Source organism: Mizuhopecten yessoensis, unplaced genomic scaffold (genome assembly GCF_002113885.1).
Source record: "Mizuhopecten yessoensis strain PY_sf001 unplaced genomic scaffold, ASM211388v2 scaffold7903, whole genome shotgun sequence".
Lineage (NCBI taxonomy): Eukaryota > Metazoa > Mollusca > Bivalvia > Pectinida > Pectinidae > Mizuhopecten > Mizuhopecten yessoensis.
Window position 1 is genome coordinate 509,891 of NW_018407280.1, and position 24,883 is coordinate 534,773.

A 24,883-nucleotide genomic window follows, 5' to 3' on the forward strand; every position below is an offset into this window, starting at 1 on the left:
TTCGTATGCTGGACCGGACGACGCTGCCTTCGAACCCTTTTTCAACGCCTTGGTTGCATGCCATGGGTCGTTTTGGTTGATAGTGCCAGCATCTCTACGAGTTTATGTATGGTCAGAATCCTGTCATATGTGTGCACATTGATTGTAATGTCCTTTTCTGTCATTTTTTCATAAAATGTATTTGTCCCAACTTGTTCATGCCTTTGGGATACTGGGTCATCTTTTGTTGTTACATGGATGTGTTCCAGAACTTTGTGAGTTTCATATCCTATGGCAACTACACTAGAGTCTTTTGCATTTTTTTGCCAGCCGTGTCGAGCATCTGTCATGATGTCAATTCATTCATCTTGTTGTTCATAGCTTAAACATTCCTCATCCAGCGCATGGGTAATGGACACTTCGTATTCATCGATACATGATTTTTGTATCTATCAAAATATGTTTTTCTTTTGTCTTTTGTCAACTGCCCAAGTCCAGCTCCTTCTGTGAACCCCTTATATTGAATTGGCAAAATACCACTACATTCCTTGCCATAAAACACTCTGTAGTTTACAAGAAATTCATTGTCTGGTAAATACGGAGAAGATGACCAAATATTGAATGGTGTTTGTCTTTAGTACAGGAACGACGTATGGATGCTGCATGACCTTTAAGAGTTATATTTTTCATCGCTAGCTTTCCTTCACAGATTTTAGAATGGTCCCCTGCTACTTCACACAGTCTTGTCACAGAGGATTCTGCTGTCAAGAAAATCTTTTGATCTACATCCTTCTTTTCAGTCTGTTTGAATGTGCAGAAGTTTGGTATTGTATTGTCTTTTTCCCTTTCTTTGTCGTGTAATTAGTTGTGTAACAAGCTTTCCATAATATCACAGTTATTTACTGGATGTCTCAAATTTCTACAAAGAATATCTCTTACTTTTTGTAATCCATCCAAACTGTTTCTCTTTGCATTCTCATCTACAGGTATTTCTATCCGAAAATTAGGGGGGGGGGGTGTTTCCTCGCTTTTTCCATCGTAACAGTTTTAGATGTACATACTCAATAATACTGACCACTTGGATAAAGTAAGCTACATTAGTGACTATAGGACTGATCTGTTACCTGTACTTGTATATCTATCTTTACCACATGAGGCTCTATGGGGCTATTTTTTATCAATATTGAAATAATCTATAATAATTGTCAAATTACTTAACATTTAATATAAATATTGTATGGCCGTATTGTCAAAATGTGTTCCCCTTAATAAAACATAAGTTTCCCTAATTTTGGTAACTTGATATATTGCATAATACTCCCTCCGGCCATGGGGCAGTATGAGTCTCTCACAGTATCAGGTTATCAGCCCCTCACTGAGTTTTCAGCCAGCATGGGGGAAGGAGAAAGATTTTCTGTGACCTTTGTTGTAAATGAGGAACAAAGAAATGCTATTAGCCAACTTTTCCAGGAGAAACATTGGGAATTGTCAGAGAAAAATAATGAGTGAGATTGTCAAGAGGAAAGTGCTAGTATGACTCCTGATACAAGTAACCAAGTAACCTGTTCTGGATTTACTATCCCCCAGGATACCGACTCAGATGAATGCCAGTATTGTTTATGCAGACCTTGTATTACAAACGAGAGAAATAAACAACAGTGATGGGATTTAAGAGAAAATCTCCAAAACAGGAAAAAAAAATTCATAGGAAAGAATTATACAAAAGATTTTGGACAATGTTATATCACAGAGGAGCATGGGGTGATCAGCGATATCAGGATAAAAAGAAGCAAGCTCTGGGAATTCAGACAATGGGAGGAGAACCTGTGTGGCATAGGCGGGATATAATGCCAGAGTGTGTGATAAAACTGGTCAGATTCTGGTTTCCTAACCCTGATAGTATGGAATATATGGGTCATTTGTGGGAATAGATTTATATTATGTATTTGTTTCGGGGAGTGAGTGAAATATGCTTATGACGGTGGTAATTGGATTAGCAGTCCTGTGTGTGTGCCTAAGGGATTCAGTTTCTTGACATTGCCGCCAAATGTTGATAAGGTAGGGTTTTTGTTTACTCAACATGCGTAGCTAGGACCATAGCAACTAAGTTGTAAACTTCTGCTATCAATTTCCGGAAAGGCCAACCAGCAATTTCAAATTTGACTGACAGCTTAGAAATTTATTGAAAAACTGGAATTTGAAGAAATTCTTTCTCTGAAGTGAAAGCAGTCAGATTTTTGCATTTCCTCCAATTTTCCGAGTTGTCTCCCTTTTATACCCCACCCGTGGCCTTTAAGTCTGCCGAAAGAGGTCATGAAGTGGCTCAATTAGAAAGGATCTGTTTTTGTGGGGGTTTTTTTAGGAAGGAGGAGATTCAGTAAACATAGCGTGTTGTTTCTGGTACAGTGGTAGTGTTGATTGTGCATAAGACGTTGGTGAGAAATGTTTGTCAAATCCTTTTGCGAAATCGAAGATAATATTCGATGACAAAAAGAAAATTGATTCTTTTAAACTTAGTCGTGAACAGTGGTTATGAGTTGAAGATTCTAAATTTTCGAAAACCATGTTGAATTTCGTTAAGGATTCTGTGATGGTATTTTTTGCCAATGATACTACTATTAATGATGTGGCCTGAAAAAGATAATAATCATTTAGATGTAAGAGAGACTGGTCGGTAAATTGCACCTGTGTGTCGGTCCAACAGAGAACTTTGGCGACATCCCTTTCAAAGTTCAGGTATTTTAGTTTATTCATAGATGGTCGGCTGGTCTGTAAATTGCACCTGTGTATTAGTCACCCCATCCCTTCTTATCAGTTGGAGAAATTTCATCATCTTAGCATGACGAATATGTGACGCTAGTATTGTAAGAATTTGTTTGGATATATGCCATCAAGTCGACTTCATTTTCAGTGACTCTTTCGGTGTTGCTAGTGCCATACTGAAACTGTGAATGGGATGTGTCCAATGATCTCTCTAGGTGTTGATTTTGCCATTAGGATTAGAACTTTGAATGGGATGACTTTGAATGGCATGACGTCTGCTTTTGTTCAGTTTGTCATGAGGGTTTTTAACTTTGAATGGGATGTAGCCAAGGGTTTCTATTGGTGTTGATTAAACCATGAGGATTATAACTTTGAATGGGATGACGCAAAAGGTGTCTGTTTTTTGTTGATTCCGCATAAGTTGTTTTTGTATTTTTAATCACATGTATTCACAATCCACACAATTGACACATAAACTTGCATTAATATATTGGAAATTAATTCATATCTATTCAAAGCACTTAATATATGCTAGTTCACAATACTCACATAATGCATTTAACACGCACATTTACATTTTTAAACTAGCACATTCGCACATTAACATATTGACATTCACGTATTGTACTCGCACTTTATTATTGACTCGTACATAACCCTCGCACATCTACGTTTTGAACTCGCACATTAATCTATTGAATTCGTACATTGCACTCTCACCTTTGACATACTGAACTCACATAATTAACAACAACAACAAATATCGGACTACCCTTCCATGTGTTAAGCTAGCACATTAACATGTTGAATCCGCACAGAAAAGCATGCACCTCTCACTAAAACAAATTGAAACTTGAACTTATAACATATTGAACATACAATAACTATAAAATATTGAACTCGCACATTTAACATATTGAACCTGTTTTTGAAATAATTAATAAAACATGCATATTTAGTATTCAGTTACGTACAATACATATCTTAAAGTGTCATAAGTTTTTATTTACACATCATAACTATGGTACATCTTGTCATTTTTGTAATATCTACAAGGGTTTGTCCCCTATCCCCACTGCAAATTTCACCGTCAAAGTCCATTCGAGTTTTTGTAGAAGAGACAGGGATACAACCAAAAGCATTCTTACATTATCAATTCTTTGTTCACTTATCAAACCAATTATGAATATTCTGTCTACCGTATTTATCTCATTTTTATATTTCTTTTTTGTTTGTTTGTTTTGCATATGGCAATATCTCCCCTGATTTGTTTGATATGATACCCTATATGAGTATACTATGCGAGAGGGTGTTTTTTTTTGGGTTTTTTTATTGTTTCGTGTTTTCCATTTAGTGTCATGGATAACGATATTTAAGGGAGTGTGTACGTTATCGTCCTCTGTCCAAGCCCCTAGTAATGCACTCTTTTAATTTTATTCGTAGTGAATTGATTTGTGGTTAACTTGTTTTTATTGTCTTTTATTTTCCCCAAAACCTCCTTCACAAGTAAAAAAGGGTTTTGAACTTTGAATGGGATGTCGCCAAGCGTCTCTGTTGGTGATGGTAATGTCATGAGGGCTTGGTACTTTGATTGGATGTCGCTAAGGGTGTCTGCTGGTGTTGCTTTTGCCATTATGCCTTGTTACATTGAATGAGATGTCGCTAAGGGTCTCTGCCGGTGTTGCTTTTGCCACGAGGCTTTGAAACGTTGAATTTTGACGCACAGGCATAAAATATTGCTGCGAAGTTACCTCCCCTTTTTAGGTTTGGTAAGATGACAAACTACATAGACGTTCATTCTAGATGTCGTTTGAAAATAAAACCGAAAATATATTTAAATGTAAAAAAATCACAGGCACTCAATTTGATCTGAATATCACTTTCGAAGAGTTATTATCCTTCTAATGGAATATATACAGGTGTCCTTCAAAATCTAAATCGGCCATATTATTAATCTATAGAATCCACTCATAGTTTTATGAGCATTATTGCATAGAATTTGCAGCTATATTCTGATTTTTAGCAGATGATTGCATATATCATAATCAAGGATGTATGATGCGGTATAGGTATGGTGGCGGATTTTGGCCATCTCGCGTTGTCGAATTGGCGCCTTAATTGTGTAGCGTTGGCAGGGTAATTTTGCCGCGTTGTCGCTTTGTTGCGAATAATATAGCATAATGGAATTGATTTTAAAAATACACTCAACTTTAGTATGCAGGTGTATCATAGGACAATGATCACCTCCGTAGCTTAGATTTCACATTTAAACAAAAGGCCGCCTTTTTTTCCCTCTAATTGGTCAAAATTTAAATAGTGTCCGATTTGGATGAAATTTGGTGCATAGGTGTAGTATGGCACTACAAAAACAACTGCAGTGTTTGTTTTGTGGTTAAACAAACAAACACCGCAGTTGTTTATGTTTTGTGATTAAACAAAATGGCCGCCATTTCCTGACCTCTGATTGGTTAAAATTTAAATATTGTCCAATTTCGATCAAATTTGGTATGAAGGTGAATCATGGGACAACGATCACTCGGCCCCCATTTCATGTCCTCTGATTGGTTGAAATTTAAATATATTGTCCAATTTTGATCAAATTTGATCACTCGGCCCCCATTGCATAAGGGTACTGCGAATAAAACCGCATATAATTTGTTACCATAGCAACCACATGGAGGCTTTTGATTGGTCGAAATTTAGATATTGTTCGAATTTTATGACAATTGGTATATAGGGGTATTAGGGGACTGCGAATTCAATCGCATATGTATCGTTGCCATAGCAACCACACTGATTAGTCGCAATTCAGAAATTGTGCGATGTCACTCAATTTAATATGTATATTGTAAGTGCATATGGTATTGCGAACCTTTTCTGATGCATCTTTGCCAAAGACTATGGGAGCAGTTTGGGGAACGTCTGTAATGGTCCCACATTACAATTAGTACTTGTTGGAAATGGAGGACAGGATATATACTTGGCACGCGACAACGCACCAATACGAAATTATGTCGCGCATTTCTGTCGCGTTGACAGTGTACTTTTGACGCGTTATCGCACTGTCGAGTTAATGTTGTCGCCTTGTCGCTCCCGATAATACGAAAATGCTATATGGCCGAAATCAGCCACCATACGTGTCTTACGAGATATGTGATGTTGTTTGGATGTGTATCACAGGATAGGTGATGCTACTTGGGTGTGTTTCACGGTATAGACGTTGTTACTGGGATGTGTGCCACATGATAGGGGATGTTAACACGACGTGTATTACAGAGCATGTGTTGAAACTTGTATTGGTTTGGTTAGTTTAAATTTTGTTTAACGTCCTAATAACATCTAAGGTCATTTAAAGACGTGCCTCCATTTGTGTAAGTGTATGCGTGAAGGAGACGGGGTATGCCGGTGTGCTTTATTCCTTGTGATAGCGCGGATCTGATGCCGACTTCATAGTGCTATCTCACTGAAATGATATGCCAAACACTTCGTGTACATGTAGAATATGTGTCAGATATTGAACGTGTTGAGATACTTATAATGTTTTCAATACTTTACATAGATTAAAGCAAAATAGTAAATGGACCGTTTTTATGTTGAGACAAAACAGAAGCCGTCGTTATCGTCAGCACGCGTCATTTTTACAACTTTTTTATATCTGAAGTCGAAAAATAATTATTTATAGAGAAAACGTTGTTGCATGATCATTCATTTTAAGTCAACATCATGTGAAAACATGAACTGTTGAAACACTACGTTTTAAAAAATATTTTTGTTATGTGATCCTATTTACTGTTAGTAGGCTCTCCCCCTTCAGTTATTCATCCTGAACCGTCAATTTTGACATATTTAAATCTAGCTGCGTTAACGTAGCTTTCTGACGACGAGATTTTTTTATATCTTGCGTCGTCACGGCAGAGGAGGCCGGGTATTAATATTAGCACTAATTTAAATCTTGCTTGTAAATACAAAACAAATAATTTAATTCAGCAATATAACTAAATCATACCATTTTACTGAACCCGGGAATACTATAAATTATGCAAATCTAATAGCGCACGTATCTCATTTGAACCCCAGTACCGACAGAGGAGAGAACAGATTAAGCCGTGGCCATCACAACACTTATCCCTTGGATGGCCTCATAGCAAAATCAAACTAACCAGTCACTTATCCCTTCCTTTCTCATAAACTACTGAATAAAGAAACATAAAGTAAACTCTCTCCGATACAAGCCCATTACCATAACAAAATAAGTTAATCTGTGTTTCTGTCCATACATTTCAGCTTTTAACCGGCTATCCGGAAGAATACCTGCACCGTACTAACTTCTAGGGCAGATATTTTCTCCTTTGAAAACTTCCAACCTGCCATAATGATTCCGTACTCATTGCGCTATCTTTTGACCATTTGGCAACTTTTCGCTTCGTAGCTGGCGCGTTACAACGATTTTCTTTCGCTTACTTCACACGGCCAGTCATTTTGTTTACAAAGAAATGGTGTGCTATGTGCATGCGCTAATAGAGGGAAATCCCTAAACAAAACGTTGGTCAGACAGGTAGAAATCCCGATGATTATCTTAAAAATATTCATTTATATGAATATACATCAGCCAAATACGAACGTTATTTTCCACAAGGAGTCTCACTTGATATGTTTATGCAGTATTTGAAAGAAAATAATAATAACTAGAAATTGTTGGCTAACGATTTGACGGGCTTTTCACTGTAATGACTGATTTGGTCTCCTAATAATAACTTGTGCAAGTCTACAGTAGCCTACTGAGTAGTTGGGGATTCCCGGAGTATGAAATGACGTCAGAGAAAGAACGGATAAATAACGGCAGCCAATGGGCAGTGTTGTATACGAAGGTAGTCCGTAAGAGTCATATAGTCCGTCCACTATGTACATCAGGATGATGAATTTAGACTAGCTTTTTGTCTATCGGTCAGGTTTGCCATGCCAATGAAAGGCTGATGTTTACCAACTGCAGTAGAGATGTAAACTGTCGCGACTTTTAAGATTGAGAGTGCGTAGTAATCGATGTAGTATTACCAGCGTGTATTAGATGTCTTGATACAAATCAAAGTACTGAGAGTGATGAAAGCACTTCACAATCGCACAAAAATGAAAACGGTTTTTGACTTTGACCTTTGAAATGATATTTGGAGTAGGTCAATGTCGTTCATTTGCACACACTTTAAAGCCCTTCATTCAAGCATGCTTCTTTGCCAAACATCGTTACCCTGGAGATATTGGTTATTCAGAAAAAGTGGTTTCAATATTTTTACACATATGACCTCTGTGACCTTGAAAGTCATTCAAGGTCATTCATTTTTTCAAACTTGATAGTCAATCATCTGACCATGTTAATGTATCAAACAGTAGGACTCTAGGCCTTGTAGAACTTTAGAAGAAAATTTTTGAAGTCATTATCTTGAAATAGCACATATGAAGGTGGTGACCTTGATTGTGACCTTGATAGTTGATCAATGTCGACCATTTTTTCAAACCTGATACCCCGACATCTCAGAATCATTATTATCAAATATCAAGACTCTAGACTATGTGGAACTTGAGAAGAAGATTTTTTAAGGTTGGTACCCAATATAGTGCATTTTAACTTTGACCCCTGTCGGAAACCGGAAGTTGACATTTTTTGTTAAAACAGTATGAACAAAAAAGTTTGCCCTTGACTATCTCTACATGACATCCAAAGATCAACCTCGTGTTTGGTATCGTTAACGAAATATATTGGTATAGGCTGTTAACCAATCAGAGTTCGTGGCGGCCATCTTGGAATATTAATGGATCCAAAAAGTAACATAAGTTGGTAAGGGCCCCTAGAGGAATACATGTTTTAATTGTGGTTAATATTGCTATGGCAGAATTGGAGAAGACGATCGTTTGTAAAAATATTGTCGGCTTTTCAAAAAAGATTAAAAGGCAATAATGAACACGCCATAGGACGTTAACAGTCAATGTTACAGAAAAACTAAACACATCGAGTCAATCGGAATGGCATTCGCCTTCGATATGTAGAAGAATTTTAAAAAAAATGAAAAATTAATGTTTTTAAAGAAGAAGAAGAATAAGAACTAGAAATTGTTGGCTAACAATTTGACGGGCTTTTCACTGTAAGGACTGATTTGGCCTTCTAATAATAACCTGTGAAAGTCTACAGTAGCTGACTTAGTAGTGCGGGATTCCCGGAGTGCGAAATGACGTCAGAGAAAGACTTGATAAATATAGGCAGCCAATGGGCTTAGTTGTATAGGAAGGTAGTCCGTAAAATATAGTCGTTCCACTATGTACGTCAGGATGATGAATTGAAATAGGTTTTTGACTATATCGGTTGGGTTTGCAATGCCAAAGACAGGCTGATGTTTACCCACAGCAGTAGAGATGTAAACTGTCGCGACTTTTAAGATTGAGAGTGCGTAGTAATCGATGTAGTATTACCAGCGTGTATTAGATGTCTTGATACAAATCAAAGTACTGAGAGTGATGAAAGCACTTCACAATCGCACAAAAATGAAAATGGTTTTTTGACTTTCACCTTTGAAATTATATTTGGAGTAGGTCAAGGTCGTTCATTTGCACACACTTTAAAGCCCTTCATTCAAGCATGCTTCTTTGTCAAACATCGTTACCCTGGAGTTATTGGTAATTCAGAAAAAGTGGTTTCAATATTTTTACACATATCATTCAAGGTCAATATTTTTTCAAACTTGATAGTCAATCATCTGACCATGTCAATGTATCAAATAGTAGGACTCTAGGCCTTGTATTAGAAAAAGTTTTTTGAAGTCATCATCTTGAAATAGCACATGACGTTTGTGACCTTGATTGTGACCTTGATAGTTGATCAATGTCAACCATTTTTTCATAACTGATACCCTGACATCTCAGAATTTTTATTTATAAATATCAAGACTCTAGACCATGTGAAACTTAAGAAGAAGAGTTTTAAGGTTGTTACCCAATATAGTGCATTTTAACTTTGACCCCTGCCGAAAACCGGAAGTTGACATTTTTTGTTAAAACAGTATGAAAGAAAAGGTTTGCCCTTCGTTATCTCTATATGATATCCAAAGATCAACCTCGTGTTTGATATCGTTAACGAAATATATTGGTATAGGCTGTTAACCAATCAGAGTTCGTGGCGTCCATCTTGGAATATTAATTGCTCCAAAAAGTAACATAAGTTCGTAAGGGCCCCTAGAGGAATACATTTATTAATTGTGGTTATTATTGCGATGGCAGAATTGGAGAAGAAGATCGTTGAAGTTTTAACATATTGTCAGCATTTCAAAAGATCAGAGGAAATATTCAAAATGGCGTACAACGTAAACGATAAATGTTACAGAAAAACTAAAGACATCAAATTCATCGGAATGACATTCTTCATTGATCTTTTGAAGAATTAAAAAAAAAAAATGAAAAATGAATGTTTTTAAAAAAATTGGTTAACTTCGACCAAGGGCGCACTTTTTAATTTGAAATATTTTGTATTAACATGTAGTGAGAAAAAGTTAGATATGGAAATTATCTATTCACATATTCTGTGCAATCAACGGTTTTCGAGTTATAGCGGTTTTAAAGATTTTACTCTATGACGTCATGGCGGCCATTTTTTTTTATCGATGAAGTTGAAAATGTTACCAAAGGTTAGAGGATATCTGGGGAAACCTTTTCCATAACAACTAAACGACATATTTGTCATTGATATTGGAGTAAAACAAGTTTTAAAATATTGCGAGTACAACCTTAACGGTAAATGTTACAGAAAAACTTAAAACATCAACTTCATCGGAATGACATCCTCCATCGATCTGTAGAAGATGAAAAATGAATGTTTTTAAAGAAATGGTGACTTTTGACCCAACAGCGAGCTTTTTTATTTGATGAAAAGTCCTAATAATATACACTTCACCGTGATGTCCCAGTAACAGATTAGGTGTTGAAACTTGTCGTGTAGTTTAGATGTGTATCACAGGATAGGTGATGCTACTATGATGTATCACAGGTAAGGTGATGCTACTATGATGTATCACAGGAAAGGGGATGCTTCTATGATGTAGCACAGGAAATGTGATGCTTCTATGATGTAGGACAGGAAATGTGATGCTACTATGATGTATCACTGGATAGGTGATGCTACTATGATGTATCACAGGTAAGGTGATGCTACTATGATGTATCACAGGAAAGGTGATGCTACTATGATGTATCACAGGAAAGGTGATGCTTCTATGATGTAGCACAGGAAATGTGATGCTTCTATGATGTAGCACAGGAAATGTGATGCTACTATGATGTATCACAGGATAGGTGATGCTACTATGATGTGTGCCACATAATAGGGGTGTTAACATGATGTTTATTACAGAACAGGTGTTAAAACTTGTAATGTGTCACATGATAAGCGATGCTATTTGGTGTGTATCACCAGGTAGGGGATGTAAGTTGGTCGTGAATCACAAGATAGGCCTTGAATGATACACAAATGTCATCGCCACTGACTATGACCTAGATGTCATCGTCCCAGAAAACTACAAAAATATCTTCGCTCCTGCACGATATTCAATTGTCATCTTCCATGAAAAAAACACAAATATCATCGCCTCTGATCGATACACAAAAGTCATCGTTCCTGAATGAAACTCAATTTTCAACGCCCCTGAATAATACACAATAATTAAAGAAGGCCAGAACAACATTATATTATGTCTATAACAGGTCTACAAGAACGTCGAGGTAATGATCCCTGTCTTAACCACTCATCAATATCCTCATACAGACGTCTATATTTCTGTGTAGGATTATGTAATCTCCTACATAATTCACAAAACCCCATCTTACTATCTATCTGATCTTCAGCTTTGTAGTAGTGACGCCACTTAAAATATGTCATAAAAGTAGGTTTGTCATCTGATAACCTTTTTAAAAATGTACCTAAATTTCTACTTGATGAGAAGTTTCTAGTGTTTACGAAAGATCCCGGGGGGAGGAACATAGAATAGTCAGGAGCACCACGGGTAACAGGTATTGAATCTACGTTCCGTTCGAATACCCGGAAGCTCTTTTCCGTTATGTAGTCTATGCATAGAGCATTTTCAAACGATGCATAGAATTTATACCTTTCGAGACACTCTTGCCATTGGCCTCTCGGGCAGTGAAGCTTCCCGCATCGGCCAAATGCATCAACATCAATAGTTTGTTTAAGTTTTTCTACGTATTTTAGTCTTTGACTTTCAATTCCACAATGTGAAACTATCCATCCAAGATTCCTAGTTTTATTCTCCCACCTAATAATATGCTGTGTATCCTTATTCCCTACGTCTTTTCTACGTGTAAAAGTACTATATGGATTAAAAAGGTCGGCATCTCGTCTGTAGCTAAGTGTCCAGTTGAATAACCGTTTCCAATTTTTGAAACTTGGAATGAGAAACGGCGGTTCCATAGCATGAAACACCCAGGTCTGTCCTCTGTATTTCCTCAAAGGTGTACCCATATGTATATCAGGAGCATGGAACACAACTGCGTCACTATTTTTATAGTTTGATGACGAAATCATCTCGCACCGGTCGTCACACGTGTCGAACACGTGTTGGCTTATCCACGGTGGTCTGTTATAATAGGTGACACGCTTCACTGGTTTTGGTTTAGGAGGGGGCGGTGCTATAAACATACTCCCTATAGCACGCATATGAGGTTTCAAGTTTATCACTGTTGTTCCTTGGTACAACACAACGTACAGAGCTATTCCGAGTATCAGAAACAGACTGAACAACATCGTCATCAGCGGAAACCTGGAAATGATGAAAAGGTTATATGGTAATTTCTTTGTTAAGTAACCATACACAAAGTAATTTGACACTTAATGTCTATACTTAAACATAGGAGTCAGCGTCTTGGTAGCAGGAGATCACATTATCTAAACATTCAATGACCACTTCCTTCAATAAACACCAAAGGCGTTATTCATTCAACGCGAATTCAAAAATCATTGAAATGATCTGAAATTTAAGACTATAACAAATATGTGTCTTCCTTACTAGAACAGCATTCTAAATATTTTCTTCAAAACTTGTTTCTCTGTTATTGACAAATTAAAACACTTTCCAAGCTAAGATGACAATACTATTGTTTTGTTTAGGCAGAAACTATGTCAAGCAAGAATAAAGCAGCCTAAAAGACTGATTAACTTTGGTAAGCCGGCTAATATGGACAATCCTATGATTAAAAGAAGTCAAACTTGGAAACCAACAACTGGCCAATGAAATCATATCAGAGGAAGAATTATGGCACCGTTGACTTCTTGAATAAAAATATATAAAAATTATTTTACTACAAAATTAACCAGCAACATATCTTCCAACCTGTGTGCAATCACTCAGATTTATTACTAGTACTTCAGTACAAAGAAAAACAGTCGTTAAAACAAAGCCAGAAAGTCCAACAAGGATGATGATTTAGAAATAACGCTCAGGGAAAAGGGCAAAAAAAAAAACCTTTCCGCTTATCTGAAGGATATCATAAGCATTGGCCGCATCCCATTGAAAGTTACAAGCCCCTATGACAAAAGCAACACCAATAGAGACCATCGGCGACATCCCATTGAAAGTACTAATCCTAATAGCTAAATGACCACCAAGAGAGACCCTTGGCGACATTCCATTCAAAGTTCGAAGCCCCTTTGGCAATATCAAGACCAACAGAGACCTTTGGAAACATCCCATGCAAAGTCCTAATCCTCATGGCTAACGCAACACTAACAGAAACGCTCGGCGACATCCCATTCAAAGTTTAAAACCCTTATAGCACAATCAACAAAAACAGACACCGTTTGCGTCATCCCATTCAAAGTTCTAATCATAATGGCAAAATTTATACTAACACAGACCCTTGGCGGGATCCCAGTCAAAGTTGCAAGGGGCTCATGGTTTAATCAACACCAACAGAGACCCTTAGCGACATCCAATCAGAGTTACAATCCTCATGACAACAGCAACACCGGCAGACACCCTGAGCGACATCCAATCAAAGTACCAAGCCTTTATGGCAATATCATCACCAACAGAGACGCTTGTCAACATCTCACTCAAAGTTCCAAGCCCTAATGACAAAGTCTACACCAACAAAGACCCTTGACGACAATCCATTCAAAGTTGAAACCCTAATGACAAACTCAACAAAAACATACACCTTTGGCGTCTTCCCATTCAAAAGTCTAATCATCATGGCTAAAACAACACCAACTGAAACCCTTGTCGACATCCTATTCAAAGTTGAAAGCCCACATGGCAAAATCAACACCAACAAAGACCCTTGGCGACATCCCATTTCGAGTTCAAAAACCTTATAGCGAAATCAGCAAAAACAGACACCTTTGGCGTCATCCCTTTCAAACTTCGAATCCTCATGGCTAACGCAACACTAACAGATATCATTGGACGCACCCGTTTCACAGTTCCAAGCCCTTATAGCACTAGCAACACCAATAGAGTCACTGATAATGAAGTCTACTTGATGGTATATATCCTCGCAAAGTCACTCATTTATAACAACGTTCTTTCAATACTGGCGTAAAAGATTAGTCATGCAAAGATGGTAATATTTTTCAAACTGATAAGAGGGTGGGATGACTGATACACAGCTGCAATTAACAGACCAGCCGACCATCTATGAATTAACTAAAACACATGAAATTGGAACTTTGAAAGGGATGTCGCCAAACTTATCTGTTGGACCGACACACAGATGCAATTTACCGACCAGTCTTGTATATTTATGTGATTATTTTTTTCAGGCCACATCATTAATAGTAGTATTATTGGAAACAAAGAGCATTACAGAATCCTTAACGAAATTCAACATGGTTTTCGAAAGTTTAGAATCTGCGAACTTCAACTCATCACTGTTCTCGACTAAGTTTAAAAGAAACGACTTTTTTTCTTGTCATTGAATATTATCTTCGATTTCACAAAAATTCCTTACCATTGTCTTATGCACAATCAACACTACTACTGTATCAGAAACAACCCGCTATTTTATACTGAATCTCCTCCTTCCTAACAAAACAACAAAACATATCCTTTATAATTGAGCCACTTCATGACTTCTTTCGGTAGACTTAAATGCTTCTGTGCACATTACAAGGTTCACTTCGTTTCCACGTCTTTCTTGATGACAACCTTTCAGAATCTGTAATATCACATGCTACACTGTTTGTTATATTGTATCATTACATTGGTCCTAAACAGTGGACAGATATTCATGTACTTGGGGTCCTAAAATGTTTACCTGTATGACAATGATGAAGTAGGACTTTATCCTTACCTGCTCGAACTGGAATTTGACGCCATTGTGTGTAAATAGATCCCAACAACTTGTATTTAGTTCCTGTCACAAGCAACGTTCTCTGTGTCTTAGTTGTAACGCCTTCTCCCACATTCACATACTGAAACATAACAAGCATTTGATAACAATGGCACCTAGCTAAGACGTAGATAATGGCTATTCAATGGCGCCGAGCTGATTTTGTGTATCGTCAAGAAATGTTCTACTTGTGGCTATAAACTATGGCGATAATCACCTTCAGCATTCAGAATTTTTTTCCGCACACATGTCAATGTAGACTTGTGAGAGCTCATTTTTCTTCACAGAAGAATGGAAACTGCTTGGTTAATTAACATGCATCAAAAACAATGTAAACTAATGCCATTGATGAAACTGTTGTCTATAAGGTGACATTTGGTCACATAAACAATGTGCACTGGCACGGCGTTAGATATTGGAAATAATAGCCCACAAACATACGCCTTAAGGATTCCCGTAGCACTACCAACAACTGCAAATATGTATTGAAAACTGTTTAATTCTTGCGTGTTTTTTGCTTTGATAAATCATTGCCGAAAAGGAAAACATATGTTTCGGGTTTTATTTTATGAAAAAATAAAAACGATGAAATAAAATCTAAATTCTGAGGATTTGAACACTGGACCTCGGACCGTCATACCGTCTCTCCTACCAAGTGAGCTACCAGGTGAATAGAAATGTTGTTTCTTAAATTCACACCAGTGATATCTAAAACAAAATCAAGGGGCTTACTGTAGAGTATACACAAACAACGGTGGGGTTTTCCAATGTTTAATAGAGTATACACAAAAAACGGTGGAGTTCTCCAATGTTTAATGGAGTATACACAAACAACGGTCGAGTTCTCCATTGTTTAGTAGAGTATACACTAACAACGGTCGAGTTCTCCATTGTTTAGTAGAGTATACACTAACAACGGTGGAGTTCTCCAATGTTTAGTAGAGGATACACAAACAACGGTGGAGTTCTCCAATGTTTAGTAGAGTATACACAAACAACGGTGGAGTTCTCCAATGATTAATAGAGTATACACAAACAACGGTGGAGTTCTCCAATGTTTAATGGAGTATACACTAACAACGGTGGAGTTCTCCAATGTTTAGTAGAATATACACGAACAACGGTGGGGTTCTCCAATGTTTAGTAGAGTATACACTAATAACGGTCGAGTTCTCCATTGTTTAGTAGAGTATACACAAACAACGGTGGAGTTCTCCAATGTTAAATGGAGTATACACAAACAACGGTGGAGTTCTCCAATGTTTAGTAGAGTATACACAAACAACGGTGGAGTTCTCCAATGTTTAGTAGAGTATACACGAACAACGGTGGGGTTCTCCAATGTTTAGTAGAGTATACACTAATAACGGTCGAGTTCTCCATTGTTTAGTAGAGTATACACAAACAACGGTGGAGTTCTCCATTGTTTAGTAGAGTATACACAAACAACGGTGGAGTTCTCCATTGTTTAGTAGAGTATACACAAACAACGGTGGAGTTCTCCATTGTTTAGTAGAGTATACACAAACAACGGTGGAGTTCTCCATTGTTTAGTAGAGTATACACAAACAACGGTGGAGTTCTCCATTGTTTAGTAGAGTATACACAAACAACGGTGGAGTTCTCCATTGTTTAGTAGAGTATACACAAACAACGGTGGAGTTCTCCATTGTTTAGTAGAGTATACACAAACAACGGTGGAGTTCTCCATTGTTTAGTAGAGTATACACAAACAACGGTGGAGTTCTCCATTGTTTAGTAGAGTATACACAAACAACGGTGGAGTTCTCCATTGTTTAGTAGAGTATACACAAACAACGGTGGAGTTCTCCATTGTTTAGTAGAGTATACACAAACAACGGTGGAGTTCTCCATTGTTTAGTAGAGTATACACAAACAACGGTGGAGTTCTCCATTGTTTAGTAGAGTATACACAAACAACGGTGGAGTTCTCCATTGTTTAGTAGAGTATACACAAACAACGGTGGAGTTCTCCATTGTTTAGTAGAGTATACACAAACAACGGTGGAGTTCTCCATTGTTTAGTAGAGTATACACAAACAACGGTGGAGTTCTCCATTGTTTAGTAGAGTATACACAAACAACGGTGGAGTTCTCCATTGTTTAGTAGAGTATACACAAACAACGGTGGAGTTCTCCATTGTTTAGTAGAGTATACACAAACAACGGTGGAGTTCTCCATTGTTTAGTAGAGTATACACAAACAACGGTGGAGTTCTCCATTGTTTAGTAGAGTATACACAAACAACGGTGGAGTTCTCCATTGTTTAGTAGAGTATACACAAACAACGGTGGAGTTCTCCATTGTTTAGTAGAGTATACACAAACAACGGTGGAGTTCTCCATTGTTTAGTAGAGTATACACAAACAACGGTGGAGTTCTCCATTGTTTAGTAGAGTATACACAAACAACGGTGGAGTTCTCCATTGTTTAGTAGAGTATACACAAACAACGGTGGAGTTCTCCATTGTTTAGTAGAGTATACACAAACAACGGTGGAGTTCTCCATTGTTTAGTAGAGTATACACAAACAACGGTGGAGTTCTCCATTGTTTAGTAGAGTATACACAAACAACGGTGGAGTTCTCCATTGTTTAGTAGAGTATACACAAACAACGGTGGAGTTCTCCATTGTTTAGTAGAGTATACACAAACAACGGTGGAGTTCTCCATTGTTTAGTAGAGTATACACAAACAACGGTGGAGTTCTCCATTGTTTAGTAGAGTATACACAAACAACGGTGGAGTTCTCCATTGTTTAGTAGAGTATACACAAACAACGGTGGAGTTCTCCATTGTTTAGTAGAGTATACACAAACAACGGTGGAGTTCTCCATTGTTTAGTAGAGTATACACAAACAACGGTGGAGTTCTCCATTGTTTAGTAGAGTATACACAAACAACGGTGGAGTTCTCCATTGTTTAGTAGAGTATACACAAACAACGGTGGAGTTCTCCATTGTTTAGTAGAGTATACACAAACAACGGTGGAGTTCTCCATTGTTTAGTAGAGTATACACAAACAACGGTGGAGTTCTCCATTGTTTAGTAGAGTATACACAAACAACGGTGGAGTTCTCCATTGTTTAGTAGAGTATACACAAACAACGGTGGAGTTCTCCATTGTTTAGTAGAGTATACACAAACAACGGTGGAGTTCTCCATTGTTTAGTAGAGTATACACAAACAACGGTGGAGTTCTCCATTGTTTAGTAGAGTATACACAAACAACGGTGGAGTTCTCCATTGTTTAGTAGAGTATACACAAACAACGGTGGAGTTCTCCATTGTTTAGTAGAGTATACACAAACAACGGTGGAGTTCTCCATTGTTTAGTAGAGTATACACAAACAACGGTGGAGTTCTCCATTGTTTAGTAGAGTATACACAAACAACGGTGGAGTTCTCCATTGTTTAGTAGAGTATACACAAACAACGGTGGAGTTCTCCATTGTTTAGTAGAGTATACACAAACAACGGTGGAGTTCTCCATTGTTTAGTAGAGTATACACAAACAACGGTGGAGTTCTCCATTGTTTAGTAGAGTATACACAAACAACGGTGGAGTTCTCCATTGTTTAGTAGAGTATACACAAACAACGGTGGAGTTCTCCATTGTTTAGTAGAGTATACACAAACAACGGTGGAGTTCTCCATTGTTTAGTAGAGTATACACAAACAACGGTGGAGTTCTCCATTGTTTAGTAGAGTATACACAAACAACGGTGGAGTTCTCCATTGTTTAGTAGAGTATACACAAACAACGGTGGAGTTCTCCATTGTTTAGTAGAGTATACACAAACAACGGTGGAGTTCTCCATTGTTTAGTAGAGTATACACAAACAACGGTGGAGTTCTCCATTGTTTAGTAGAGTATACACAAACAACGGTGGAGTTCTCCATTGTTTAGTAGAGTATACACAAACAACGGTGGAGTTCTCCATTGTTTAGTAGAGTATACACAAACAACGGTGGAGTTCTCCATTGTTTAGTAGAGTATACACAAACAACGGTGGAGTTCTCCATTGTTTAGTAGAGTATACACAAACAACGGTGGAGTTCTCCATTGTTTAGTAGAGTATACACAAACAACGGTGGAGTTCTCCATTGTTTAGTAGAGTATACACAAACAACGGTGGAGTTCTCCATTGTTTAGTAGAGTATACACAAACAACGGTGGAGTTCTCCATTGTTTAGTAGAGTATACACAAACAACGGTGGAGTTCTCCATTGTTTAGTAGAGTATACACAAACAACGGTGGAGTTCTCCATTGTTTAGTAGAGTATACACAAACAACGGTGGAGTTCTCCATTGTTTAGTAGAGTATACACAAACAACGGTGGAGTTCTCCATTGTTTAGTAGAGTATACACAAACAACGGTGGAGTTCTCCATTGTTTAGTAGAGTATACACAAACAACGGTGGAGTTCTCCATTGTTTAGTAGAGTATACACAAACAACGGTGGAGTTCTCCATTGTTTAGTAGAGTATACACAAACAACGGTGGAGTTCTCCATTGTTTAGTAGAGTATACACAAACAACGGTGGAGTTCTCCAATGTTTAGTAGAGTATACACAAACAACGGTGGAGTTCTCCAATGTTTAGTAGAGTATACACTAACAACGGTGGAGTTTTCCAATGTTTAGTAGAGTATACACAAACAACGGTCGAGTTCTCCATTGTTTAGTAGAGTATACACAAACAACGGTGGAGTTCTCCATTGTTTAGTAGAGTATACACAAACAACGGTGGAATTCTCCAATGTTTAGTAACAATGTTCTTACTATTACCAGGAAAAACTGTAAGTAAAAGCGTCTTATGTCAAGGATGATGACAGATATAAACACAGTATAAAATAACAAATCAGCTCAAAGCCAACAAGGCTGACTGAAAGGGAAACTATCTGTACACTGGACAAAGTAGGAAATGTTTCGCGATAAGCATTGTTAGCTTTATAATTATTTGTGATATAAGCTCTTGATCCAAAATTACAAAACGGGTGGTTTTTTTTATCTAAAAATGCCGTTTTTTTAGAATGATAAAAATAAGAAAATCATTGTATTAAATATGTAATCGATATTGTTACTACAACCATGAACAAGATATGTCCTCATTGATATGCTTTATTTTTTGTTAGCTAAAATTGTCCTGCTAAAAAGTAACTCCTGAGTGAGGGGTCGTACGTGAGAGAGTTCAGGTAATTTATCGGTGAAATATAAGAGAAGCCGATCTCCTAAATAAATATATGGTAATTAATTGAAAAATATAATCCATTTCCTACTTACCTAACTTAATTACAGGTCTAAGCAATATCTCAAAATTCCAAACAGTTAATATGAAATGCATTTTTGTCATTCCAAGGACATGCATGTAGGCGGAGTAAATCCAGGCTTAAGCAAATTTCAGCCTGTTTCTTTTAATGAATAAACGAAATTGTGTCAGTTGATCATTCAAATGTAAGAAATAGCTATGAACTATTCACCTGAAAAATGTAAATATATTTACTACTCTTCCATTGTAGACAAATTATGAGAAATAATTTTTGATACACTGTACCTGATTGCAATGCCCTATGAGCACTAACCGACCAGGACGACGGTGTACGAACAAATTTGACGTTCGGTGGAGCTAGTTTATAATAAGCAATGAGTATTGTTTGGTTGGAGTATTGCAACGGAGACGAGGATCGATTTCGATATTTGATCCACTCCAGTTGTTTTGCAAAACTTGACTTATTGTCACGTTCAATAGGTTTATGGATATGACATCTGCGTAGCACACGCAGGTAATTGCATCTTTACAACGTGGTAATTGATACAGTATGCAATCGCCTGTGTATGTGTTGATGTGTGAGTGTGTGTGCTGCGTTTATCATTAAAAATATAATATGTTAGACTCTGCTGATGAATGGGTTAGTCACTTTTATCCCATTTATCACTTTCGAGTGGTGGCAAGGTTCATAATATCAAATCAATATCAAAATTCGCATTTTTCTTTTTTATGTTTTTATGCTAGACTCTTTTACGAGCACTTAAATGAACTTCTGATAAAAAAAATCTACATTAACCAAAAGTTAATTAATTTAAGGAAGAAATCGGGAATTTATTGTTTTAATCAAATCGCTTTAAACAGTGATTGTTTAATTAATAAAACAAAATTGCAGATGAATTTGCATTTCCCTCCGTATGTCACGCTAACAATATCAGTTCCCAAATAATCACTGCGAATACGAAGTTATCGGCACTCATTGGACAATTTTGTTTACCAATGCAAAAAACCTAAGTTAACCTTAAACTACACCATATGACCACTTTGCCCATTTAGGACTAGTGCATCCTCGAAATCCAGGGGTTACGCTCACTTTCGCTCTCTACTCCCCTGGAATAAGTCTTTTCAAAATTTGATTGGTGTCTGGTAACAAAACCTGACCAATCACTCGTCTGATACTTGTTCTTTAAAGATTACAGAGAAGCAACGCCAGACTTCACAGCCACTATGTGTTATGGTTACACGACCGCGAGATTATTTTGAGGCACAACTAGTCTCGTCTCGTCCACATGGTGCTGCACACTGAGCCTTCAATTTTGCTATGACATATTCCAGGGGTTCAGAGAGCGTTAGTGAGCTTAACCCCTGGATATCGAGGGTTGGGTCTAGTGGTGATACAGGGTAATGGAATGACACTAAAGGTCTAAAGATTTACAGCGAAAGGGAGAGGTTGCCTTTACAACCCTTTGTGACTTAAATAAATACAACTTTTAGCTCCAACAGATAATATGTTTTGAAACTATTGTTTCATGAAAACAATGCCAGAAAAAAAATCCAGCTATTAGGTTATGGCGAAATTCCACCTGTGGAGTATATTTTTTCAGTGGAATTAGGCGTGGTCACGAGTTTCACACTACTAGAAAGGCTTATACCAAATAAAAAAACCGCAAAAAGGGCCATACCTCTGGTAGAAAAGGCTTGAGATTCAGATTTACGATATGGAAATATTCATATGACTACCTGTGTAGCTACGTACAAAAAATCCTAATTTTCGCTTAAAAACTGTGTGAATATATTATATGTGCTCAAATGAAAGTGTTATAAAAAGGAATACATTGAAGTTAAAAAGGGGCATTACTCTTTTGACTCTTCATATCATATATGTAGCACATATTTCATATGACATTCGGTTGAAAACTGTGGGACTATTTGCGCTTACAAGAAAGTGTTAACAGACAGACGGACGGACGGACAAACCGGAAGCGTGTTAACAGTATACACTCCGCATCGAGGACGTATACCAAACGGTATTATTGGAACATTACAGTATAACCTCGATGTATCGCCACCCTTTGTACCGCCAAACTCGCATACCGCCATCAACTTTGTCAGAACCGATTTCCCCACACTTAAATACACCCGTTGTACCGCCAAACTCGGGTAACGCCTTCCGCCACGATGTTTTGAGAACAGTCGTTCAAATACCCCTTTGTTGGCCCCCGACAACAACGCCACGCTCCATCAAAGAAAACCTGTATCGTTGATTTCATAGCTGACTCAGCCCTGGGGTTCAGGTTTAGATGTTGTAGTTACGTAATAGTATGTGTGTCTATTCAATTTATTAATTTACATCTGAATACAATTTACCAGATCGTTCACATCATATGGATTCTCAAATGGCACCTCAAAAAAAAAGGAAACAGGTTGTGAAGATATTCAATTCATTTTACAGTTTAACGTACCGACGGGGCATAGCCGTTGTGCTCATCATGCGAATACTGTATTGTTCTGCCACGTGACTGTGACGTACCGCATCTGGCTATCACAGATAAAGGTGCGGGTGCGAATTTTAGCGATCGACGTGTTACAACAAGTCCAAACATATGGAAGGGGATCACCGCCATAATTATTTTTTATAGAATTCGTTACTTCTGGTTTGGAATCTAATTCTATGTACATTTGTATTATTTCCCTAGTTGATAAGTTATAGAATTAGTTACTTCTGGTTTGGAATCTAATTCTATGTACATTTGTATTATTTCTCTAGTTAATAAGTTATAGAATTAGTTACTTCTGGTTTTGAATCTAATTCTATGTTCATTTGTATTAATTCTATGTTCATTTGTATTGTTTCACTCGTTTACAAATCTATTGCGTTTTCATTCCATGCTATGCTAGTTTTACCGATCGCGATTTCGACATCGTTTATGACTGGAGCGCCGCTTGTCGTCTTAATGAGGAACTAAAATTCTAGAATTTTAGTTCTCATTAAGACAACAGCCGGCGCTTAAATCGCCAACGAAATTCGCGGAAAATAATGCTCGCTCCCTTAAACCGGAAACATACCCGATTGTGGCGGTAGATTTTGGAAAATGCAGTCGACAGTGCGGTAAGTCTTGGTTATGACAGCAATTGAACTGTAATCTATTTAGGTTTGAGCCAAAATTGTTTGTATCGTAGCAGAAAATCGTCATATTTATAGTTAGGATGCCGTAGCCATAACGAAATCCCACAAGTATTTGGTAACTGGCAAAATGTTAACCCTGCACACAGGGGTTCGTTACAAATGCATGTCTGAAATACAGAACTGATATTGGTGCTGTCATAGCTTGACAAAGGGACAAGTCGGTCTTGGAAGGTTGCGACACGTTTAATACGTTGTGTAGAAAGTAAAACTTTGATATCAAGTATCCAATCACAAGTGTTTGAAATTCTGACTGTAAATTGAGATAAAAATCATATAAAAAATAAGGGTATTANATATGATTGATGTTATAGTTAATTATGTAAAATACTGAAGCAGGAAACCTAATGTATAGTTAACAACTCTGTCTATTGATTCAGTAATTAAGCACCATAAAATTATAGACTTCATAATTATGCAATCAGTTTACTACTTCCAGTAAACTGACCATCGGATATGCTTTTGAAACCAGATGCCTGTCACTTAGGTGACATTTAATACAAAGACATATTAAACACACAACAATTAAACTTCATGCTGATCAATAAAAGAATTTAATATTTTGTTTAGTTACCTAAATGGAATGTCAAGATTTATATGGATAACCTGTCATAGTTTTAACTAATTGTTATTTGAATTGTCCTCTTTATTCAGCGACATCCTCGAGACACAACAACAGAAGCTTTCTAAAGACATGCAAACCATGAGATGGAAACTTGCTTTGTAATTCACTACCAGTGACTGGCAGTCCTGAAACAGGTGGTTAGCTTAAGTATATTCCAAATGAGGTGTTATTATGATAATTTAGTCCTATTATCATAAACACAGTTCCATAGTGGGGTCTGTATATATACTTAAAATATATGTTTCTTCTATGAAATGATGCTGATGTATTCAAGGTATATTATGTTTTATTGTAGGTTTAGTATGAACCAACTTTTAGTCAAATTTCAAAAAATGAATGGGTGACCTCGCAGAGTATATATTGCTATTCTCCCACAAAAGCATATCATACAGTCACAACTATCATATCTACAGTGTCTATGTCTGATTCATGACAATATTTTGATTTTATTTTTTTCTCCAGAATGTCCAACTTTTCTTGGCGAATTCCAGACCTACCATCAGGATGCAGTGTTCTGTAAGACACTGCAAGAGCTTTGTCCTTCTGGGATTCCTAATCCTTTGAATGGAGAAAACAAGACATTGCTGTATATGTGACGATGAAAATACCATATTGTTGGACATTAATTAAAAAGGGCATTGACCAATGACATGTATACC

General features: G+C 37.2%; 1 protein-coding gene and 1 long non-coding RNA gene across 4 annotated transcripts in view; one reads left to right on the forward strand and one right to left on the reverse strand.

Moving 5' to 3' along the window:
- Nucleotides 1–11,445: 11,445 nt before the first annotated feature.
- LOC110454504 (alpha-(1,3)-fucosyltransferase C-like) overlaps nucleotides 11,446–24,883 on the reverse strand; it is a 71,428-nt gene continuing 57,990 nt past the window's right edge. For all 3 annotated transcript variants that reach the window (XM_021504022.1, XM_021504021.1, XM_021504023.1), the window contains exons 2-3: nucleotides 15,085–15,205; nucleotides 11,446–12,554 (exon numbers count right to left, since the gene is read on the reverse strand). In XM_021504022.1, coding sequence (XP_021359697.1) covers nucleotides 11,462–12,554; nucleotides 15,085–15,110 — 1,119 coding nt within the window. In that variant the 5' untranslated portion in view covers nucleotides 15,111–15,205 and the 3' untranslated portion in view covers nucleotides 11,446–11,461. The remainder of the gene's footprint in view (nucleotides 12,555–15,084; nucleotides 15,206–24,883) is intronic.
- LOC110454506 lies at nucleotides 23,324–24,877 on the forward strand. Its single transcript, XR_002463384.1, has 3 exons — nucleotides 23,324–23,524; nucleotides 24,254–24,358; nucleotides 24,687–24,877. It is a non-coding gene; the product is annotated as an uncharacterized LOC110454506 (long non-coding RNA).